General features: G+C 40.4%; 1 protein-coding gene across 1 annotated transcript in view; it reads right to left on the bottom strand.

Annotated features, from left to right (window-relative positions):
* The window catches only part of trim66 (tripartite motif containing 66), a 13972-nt gene extending 7958 nt beyond the window's left edge, over nucleotides 1-6014 (bottom strand). Inside the window, exons 1-8 of the mRNA XM_023405535.2 lie at nucleotides 5768-6014; nucleotides 4606-4819; nucleotides 2956-3085; nucleotides 2516-2632; nucleotides 2214-2328; nucleotides 1797-1943; nucleotides 881-998; nucleotides 2-691 (exon numbers count right to left, since the gene is read on the bottom strand). Of these exons, the coding sequence (XP_023261303.2) occupies nucleotides 2-691; nucleotides 881-998; nucleotides 1797-1943; nucleotides 2214-2328; nucleotides 2516-2632; nucleotides 2956-3085; nucleotides 4606-4819; nucleotides 5768-5776 (1540 nt within the window). The 5' untranslated portion in view covers nucleotides 5777-6014. The remainder of the gene's footprint in view (nucleotide 1; nucleotides 692-880; nucleotides 999-1796; nucleotides 1944-2213; nucleotides 2329-2515; nucleotides 2633-2955; nucleotides 3086-4605; nucleotides 4820-5767) is intronic.
* Between the last annotated feature and the right edge of the window lie 3181 nt (nucleotides 6015-9195).

The following is a 9195-nucleotide window of genomic DNA, read 5'->3' as shown; positions in this document are numbered from 1 at the left end:
TCGTCCAAAAGCTCTCTGCTGTCAACCACTGCTGTGTGACCACAAGTCTCCTGCACTCTGCATCTCTCCTCCCAGCTCTCTTCAGTCATCACATCTCTGTCCACAGCTGTTTGGCCAAGCTCCTGCTGCAGACCTGTGCTAATCGATAGCTTCCCCTGACACCGGCCTGGCCTGCTACGGTCTGCACTTAGCTGTGCCTGGCTGTCTGAAAGAATCTCTCTTTGGTGTGGGTGATGAGAAAGATAAGATTTAGACTGAGAGTGGGGTTGGGAGTCAGCAGCTTGTGGCTGGGATGTAGATCCCCGACTGCAGTTGAGCTGGATGGGTCCTATGATCGTGACAGGTGATGTAGGCTGAGGACAGTGCATGGAGCTCTCTGTGTCCCAGCACCTCTGCAGCTGCTGGCTCTGATGCAGGGAGGCAGAGATAAGGGCAGGCTGAACACAACTGGGGTTATAAAGTGTGGCCTCCACCTGGCTTTTGTCAAGACCGGGCCGATCAGGCTGAGAGGGAATGCCATGCAGGCAACACATCTGGGGCTCACAGCAGGACTGGTATCCACATCCTGGCTCTCGTCCTCTGTGAAACACAGGTGGCAGAGCCAAACAGGTGATGGGCTGAGGCCTCATAATGCTGGAGCAGGCAAAACCCTGAGGATAAGTGCAGTTTCCCCCTTCAACAGTCAGATGGCCTGCAGAACAATACAGTCACAGTCACAGAGACAAACTGAATTTAACATTTATGTCAAAAACATTTAGGAAATTCACTTAATCCTGTCTACAAAATATTTCATTTTCATTCTGATGCAATAACATTTTGATTGAGGGCTATAAAATATTGTAAGAGAATATTCCTCTTGCTTCAGTAGTATTCATTTTACCTAAAGAGGAAATCTGCTTCATCCAGAAACTAGCATCCCAGTTGAATTTGATCTTGACAGGATTCCAAGAGTCTGAGTGGAGTGATGGCTCAAGCAGTTGCTGCATCTGGAGTGAAATCTGCAGAAAGAATGTAAATTCTATGTATGAAAAACATGATGCATTTTTCTACACCGTCTTCAATGATTTCTACAGTAATAATACTACAAGATAAGATAGGTAAGATAATAGATAGATATTAGATATTAGATAACAATGGCATGACAGTAATTATTTTAAACCCAAGCTGTCAATAACACAAGTGCAAATAACCCAAAAATACTAACATACTACATTTTTAGCTGCACCAGTGGATTTGAGTTTCGGTTGAAAGACTATGCGAGCAATGTACTTCTGCACTTCAAAAAGTTGCAGGTATCAAAAAAGACAAATTTACAGAATAATGGTCAAAACCGATGCAAGAGTCCAAGATATCCGGAGTTTTTGTCCTTTGTATGGTTCAGGCTCCAAAAACACTGGATCCTACATCTCCTGCCTCTGTTTGGTAAATGCCTGCATCTTTCAAACTCCATCCTCCTGGTTTATAGCACAGGCTGTCTGCTTAAAGCCATAATAATTGGGCTGATGCAGCTTTTGTAATTTTGTCAGGCTTACTATAAGAGACACAGAAGACATTGTACACGTACTTTCACTGGTACAGTACTAAACTCTGACTAGTAAACTGACCTTTCGCTGTATAATCAGTGGAATACCCCTTGAAATAAAGATGTAAGACGGTTTACTTTTTGAAAGACGACAAAAAGAAGCATACAACTTGTTCTTCTACTCCCTCACAGTAATTAATTATGAATTCCTCATAGGACTGTATGTGTGTTATAGTAAGGCAGTGGACATCTGTTTACAGTCCTGTCACCGTACCAGAGCCCTGCTGAAGAGCACCGGGCCTCTGCAATGGTGGGTCGTAGCCCAGGTGATGAACTTCTGAACGTGGTCCAGCTGGCTGCAGATCTCTATTGCCCCCTGCAGCTGATCCTCCAGACCCTGCTGGAAGTCCTCGGAGATTTTCTATGAAGACACCCATAAAAATGCATAGGGTTATGTGTAATTACTGGCACACAGACAGGATCACTGCTTGGCTGTGGGCTAAATCGATGACTCTTTTTCTGACAGACTTAGTTCCTGAGATGTTGGCTTAAGTAGCTTTGACATATTATTATGGGCTCTCGTTTGCTTGCTTTCGGGGCTGATTACATCACGGCCATTTCAGATTCTTTGCATGTACACTCACGGCTGGCTGAACGATAAGAAGGAAAGAAAGAAAGAGAAAGTAATTACCTCCAGTTGCTCTATTAATAGGTTGGCTCGTTTGTTAAGCTCATTCATCATAATCATCTTTGCCATTTTAATCTGGTTCTCTGCCTTCCTGTGTGCAATCTTTACTCCATGAAGTCTACGAAGACAGAAAAGAGAAAATAAATGGCTCAGTCCTGGCAGAAAAATCCCAAATGCAGAAGAAGAGAGCAGCATTTAAGACATTAATTTATGCATTAGCTTGTTATACTTCACACTTTTAAATTTGTGGCAGAAGTTGCTCAGACTTGGGTGTATGATTATGATGACTCTGAGTCTAAACCAACCTGCCCTCTATCTTTTTAGCATTGTTCTCTACTGCGGACCTCCTCTCCTCCACCTGCACCATCAGGCTCTCAAACAGCCATTGCTGATCCTGGAGGGCCTTCCCGATCTGCACCACCCTGAACACATGAGAGATCACGGCACCAGATAGAAAGTTCATTAATTTATTCTTTGGGCATGCAGAACACCAGAATTAAATTAGTTTCCCCTGGGGACACGACATTATGCTGGTGACCTTAGAGGCAGCTACTGTACTGTAACATCACAGAAAACAAAAGCGCATGAATACTTAATGGGTATTAGGTGGGCCAAGGGTAGTGTATGCAGATGCAGATGATAAAAGTGACAAGACAGTTAAAGGGTGTTGTTGCTCAGAGGAAGTTTTTAACCTGCGGTTAGCCCTTCTCTGCAGTGTCCTTGTGCTATGTATCTCAGTACTGACCTGTGGTTTTTGTGGGAGGACAGGTGACAGCTGCTACAGCACAGAAGGTCACATGACTCACAAAACAGCTCCAAGGGCTCCTGTCTGTGAGAGTGGCACATTAGGAGGGAACAAGGATACGACCCCGGGCCTAAAAGACAGAGGGAGGGAGGAGGGAGAGGGGAGAGAGCGAGGGGCATAAGCAACACTTGACAAGCAATTCACACCCAGAGCTAGAGGAGGGCCTGCGGTATGCAGCATTTAAACAAAAGCTTAGGAAGTAACAAACAACTACAGTGTAGTCTGCCAAACATTAAATTTTATCAAACTAATCAGGCAAGTGAGAAACTAGTTTAAACTATTATTTCATCTTATTTGAGCAATTGAGGTGGATTTTGTTTTCTTGTTACCAATAGAGCCAGACAAGCTGTTTCCCCATGCTCAATTTTTGTGCTATGGTAAGATAATTTGATGGCCTTCAGATTCACGTTTACCATACAGACTCTGCATAGAGTGGTATTAACCGTCTCATCTAACACTCTGCTAGAAAGGGAAGTATATTTCAGAGGATGGGCATAAAGTTTTGCAGGATTTATTACACCATTGGATGCCAGACTGTTTTGAAGATGATGAGACTTGTATTATTTTTTCAACAGGGAGTCCTTTTTGAAAATGACCACAACGACTGAAAAACAAAAGACTAATTGGTAAACACATATATTACACCTTCATATTCATATAAAGTGGTCCTGCTTACTTTGATAAAAAAAAAACGAAACAAAAACAGTACAACTGCGGGAAACCTCAAGTTGAGGTTGCAATGGGACTGTGTTAAACAGTGCTGGGTGCCAAAGATGTAAGTGAACTACATTTCAGTGCAGTGGAATAGGCCTTTAATGCATTAACAACCACGCACACACACACACTCATAAATATCTCTCATGCATTTCTAAATAGGTCACTGTAAAAACTGTTGGCCCGCAGAACGTCTAACTATAGCTGAATAAGGCTAATGAACGCAGCCCTACTGCTCTCTGCTGGCCAGCTCACCTCAGTCAACCCCCTCCTGCCTGCACATCATCACACATCTCTGTGGTAGAGAGCTGAGCATCACCCTGTGTGCATCAACCTGATCTGACTGACCACATCCTGTCTGTCAGCGCAGTCACACAGCTTTTCTCACAAGTAAACAAGCAAAACAGTAACACTCCCACATCATAATAAAGGTGTCTAGAATCTGCTTGTTATGATCTGACAACGTGTGCAAAGCAAACCTGCAAAAGCAGATGGTAACGAACCTGCCAGGCATACTTGAGGGTCTTTAAATAGCAACACACTAATATTAGCAAAAATGAAATTGTGTGAGCACTTGAGAATCTGGGACATGTTTTAAAGAAGAATGTAATAAAACACAGGGATCTCCAGAAACTATTATCAACCATCGCAACTGTCATGCATTATTCATTGCAATGGTTCCTACTGTGACATGATTAACAAACAGAGCCCAGAAATGAAAACAAAACCCAAACAGGTTTTCACACGACAGAGACAGAGAGAGAGAGAGAGAGAGAGAGAGAGAGAGAGAAAGAGAGTGTGTAGTACCACTAATAATCTGTCATACTGGCCTGGGAAGTGGCTGTAACAAAATCTTGAAATGCATAAATAGCTTGCCTTGTCCAGTTGGTGGCAGGGAACTGGAGCCTCTCTGGTGCAGGTCAGGACACTGGGTGGCACTGGGCCTCTGCTGTTGGTGCATGTCTGTGTACTGGGATGTAGCAGGAGCTCTCTGATGCTGATGCACATCTGTGCACTGGTAACACAACCACTTGTTGCAGAGTGTGCACAGACTCTGGGCAAGTGTTGGCTCTGAGCACTCTGAGCAGCTCTGACAGAGACACACAAAGAAAAACTTCTGCTGCTTAAAATGTACAGTGCACGCACACACACTTTACACACACACGCACACACACACACACACATACACACACACACACACACACACACACACACACACAGGGCTATGTGATAAAAATATGAGGTGACAGTTTGAAATATTTGCGTTACTGTTTGACTTTGTGCTACATCACACTTCCGAGACTTGTTATTTGTTATCATGCTTGCAAACTCCTGACTGCAGAAGCTGAATAACACGAGTGAGCTCCTCATGAAGATAAAACTAAACCTTTGCTAAACCATCATTTCTTTACGTAAATGATTTAACTTTCCAACACTAAGCATTAGACATTGTAATGTATGTATGTATGTATGTATGTAAACATTAAAAAGGAAAGACATAAAAACTGTTAAAATAAGGACTTTTACAATTTTATTATTACAAAAGCACAATAAAACTAATTTCACTCCCTTGTGTTGTTTACTTTTTCTTTTTGTTTCAGAGCACAAAAGCTGTCAACTGAAATCTAGTAAGATGATGCACAGTACGGCTATTTTCACCTGAGTAATACTTTATTATTCCCTGTGGGGACATTCATCTTCTGCAGGTGACCCTCCTACAAATTTAGGAACAGTGAACAGTGCCTCGGGACCAAATCCAGTTTTAAAACCCCCATGCCTCGTGCAAAGGCAATGGCAGGGGTATTCCTAATATCTAACACATCTTTTAGGGTGGGAAGAGAACTACACAAACATAGAAAGCATAACAGCTCTACACAGATAGGCCTCAAATTTCCCTTAAGGTCAATCACAGGTTCAACAGTGTCAACTCAGAAACTGCTGCACAAAAAGAAACAAACTCCTGATGAATTAAATCTGTAGCTCTGTCAGAAAAGAAGAAAAATCCCAATAGGAGACAACGGTGAAACAAACACCTTACCTTCTCCATTTCAGTGCTTTGAGAGTGGAGCTGTTGCCTTCTCAATGGGAGGGAGAGGAGAAGAGAGCGAGCAGTCTGACGCCTCAGCAGCAGTAACACTGAGGCTTCTAGCTAAGGCAGGAAGCAGTGCGCACCGAGAGGTGGCCCCAGAGGAGACAGCTTACATGACAGCCTCACTGTGCTCTCTCCTCCCCCAGTTCATCCATGTGTAGGACCCCTTCGCTGCAGCAGAGGAAAGGAGTGTCACGTTCAAATTCATCCACTGCTCGCTGGTGCAGCCAACAAAAAAAACAGAAAGAGAGAAAATCTAATCCTTTTTCTTAAATAAGCCTGTGCATAATAATTGGGAATTAGGGAGATAAGATAATTATTTTTTTGTAGGGCAAAATATCCCCGGAAGCCCTTTCCAAAATGGAAGAAGGAAGACCAAGTGACCTACAATGAGGGAGGAGGGAGAAATTGTAATGTAAGCAACTTTTAGTTCTTTGGAGCAGACATCGTGAGGCAAGATTAAGTGATGTTGGGCTCCGGTTGTGTCAGGCTGGGCTAGGACAGGCCGGCTGTGGCCCTCTTCCCTTTGTCAGCACAAGGAGGGGACATATCCCAGTGGAACTACACGTTAACGTAGCACACCGAAACCGGGTCAGGCTCTGATAAGCTCCAGATGGGACGCCTGCAAGTCTCTCCAACACTGTGAAATCAATTAAGATTTTAACACAACATGTCAGGAAAATGAAAAGCACTAGGAAAGTCAGAGGAAAGAAAAGGAACTAAATGTAGACAAAGAAGAAGAAAACTTGGACACAGGGGATAATGTTAAAATACATTATCTGCAAAAGAAGCAGTTGCATGATGATATGAAAGTTGAAAAAGGGAACTGGGGACGCTAAAACACACACCAACCATCAAATATAGCCCAGAATCAAACCAATGTGACATCTGGAGCTGTGACTAAGTCTGCCTAACAACAACCCCTGCAGCCTGACCTACAAATCTGACAACTTTCTCATCCTTGGGTGCTTCAGTGGGGAGCTCAGAGCAATCCCATTCCCCACTGTGCACTAAAAGACCCAATTTGAAACACAATTAGTCAGTCGTAGTACACCTCTTGTTCACTCAGCTCTGTAGCATTTTCAAACTGCGCACTTGCTTTCGCTAAACCTCCACAGCATCTATCTGAGACCTCCTGCCAACTTCTCTGCCCTGCTAAGTGAAGCTGGCACTAGAAAAGCATGCCACCCCAAGAGATGTCATAATAATAGAAACCCGTGCTGTGATCTCTCCCTTGAAAGCACTCCCCTGTAAAACATCTATTAACACTAAGGTGATGAGATCAGAGAAAGCAAGATTATCTTCAACAAGAGCGTAAGTTTGCATATGGATGATAGGGACTTGTCCCTACAAATATTTTGGGAAGACAGAATCATCCCTACCAATATTTGAGTGAACTATATTATGATATTTTTACGCTTTACTATACTATGAGTTTTTTATGCTTTACTACACAATGACGTTTTAATGGCTTACTATTCAATAATGTTTTTATGTCTTATTATACTGAGGGTTTTTATGATATTTCATACCTTACCATACTATGACATTTCTATGACATTTTATGCTTTACTATACTTCAAAGTTTTTTTGATTTTTTTTTGCTTAATTATACTATGATGCTTTATGACATTATATGCCTTACTATACTATGAGGTTTTTCAGTGTTTTCATGCCTTTCTATACCATGACATTTTTATGCCCTACTGTACTATGATGTTTTTTTAATGTTTTTATGCCTTATTATATTATGACGTTTCTTGACATTTTTATGCCTTATACTTTGACGTTTTTTCATGTTTTCATGCCTTATTATTGTATGACTGCTTATGCCTGAATATACTATGACCTTTTCAAGACATCAACATCTTACATACATGTTTTCTTGGTGGTCCAGTGGTTACAATCATTACCTCCCAGTAAAAAGGTTGTGTATTCTAATCCCGATCACCCCAGATCCTACTATACTCTGATGATTTTCTGCCGTACTATAATGTTTTTTGATGTTTTTATGCCTTACTATACTATGACTTTTTGACTTTTTTATGCCTTACTATGACTTTTTTAGAACTTTTTGTGCCTTACTTAATTGTGACTTTTTTTACTTTTTATGCCTTACTATACTGTGATATTTCTATGCCTTACTATACAATTACTTTTTTTATGACTTTTTATGCCTTACTATACTGTGACTTTTTTTTACTTTGTATGCCATACTACACTATGACTTTTTTATGCCTTAATATACTATGACTTTTTTTCCCTTACTATACTATCATGTTTTATGCCTTATTGTACTACAATGTTAATTGACGTTTTTATGCCATACTATACTATGATGTTTTTTGACATTTTATGCCTTATCGTACTATGACGTTTTTTGACATTTTTTGCCATACTATACCATGACGTTTTTTGACATTTTTTGCCATACTATACTATGATGTTTTTTTAAGTTTTATGCCTTACTATACTATGATGTTTTATGCCTCACTATTCAATTACATAATTTGACATTTTTATGCCATACTATACTATGATGTATTTTTGACATTTTTTGCTATACTATATTATCATGTTTTATACCTTATTGTACTACAACGTTAATTGACGTTTTTATGCCATACTATACTATGATGTTTTTTGACATTTTATGCCTTATCATACTATGACGTTTTTTGATATTTTTTGCCATACTATACTATGATGTTTTTTGACATTTTATGCCATACTATACTATGACGTTTTTTTAAATTTTTGGCCATACTATACTATCATGTTTTATGCCTTTTTGTACTACAACGTTAATTGACGTTTTTATGCCATAATATACTAAGATGTTTTTTGACGTTTTATGCCATACTATAATATGATGTTTTTTCACATTTTTTGCCATACTATACTATGACGTTTTTATAAATTATTGTTTTAGGCCTTTATTGACAGAGCAGTAGAAAGAAACAGGAAATGGGTAGGCAGAGATAGGGGGAATGACATACAGCCAAGGGCAGTCCAATGCGGGACTTGAACCGGGGCAGCGATGACCTTTGCCTCTGCACATGGGGCAGATGCTTAACCAAGTGAGCTGTTTGATTTGATGTTTTTTTTTCACATTTTTTGCCAGACTATACTATGACGTTTTTTGACATTTTATGCCATACTATACTATGACGTTTTTTGGCATCCTTTGCCTTACTATACTATCATGTTTTATGCCTTATTGTACTACAACGTTAATTGACGTTTTTATGCCATACTATAGTATGATGTTTTTTGACATTTTATGCCTTATTGTACTATGACGTTTTTTGATGTTTTATTCCTTATCGTACTATGACGTTTTTTGACGTCTTATTGTACTACAACGTTAATTGACG

This window comes from Seriola lalandi, unplaced genomic scaffold, assembly GCF_002814215.2.
Source record: "Seriola lalandi dorsalis isolate HSWRI2012SDOR001 ecotype SW California unplaced genomic scaffold, Sedor1 jcf7180002054278, whole genome shotgun sequence".
In the NCBI taxonomy this organism is placed as follows: domain Eukaryota; kingdom Metazoa; phylum Chordata; class Actinopteri; order Carangiformes; family Carangidae; genus Seriola; species Seriola lalandi.
The sequence above is the reverse complement of the archived record's forward strand: the minus strand, read 5'-3'. Positions and strand labels throughout refer to the sequence as shown.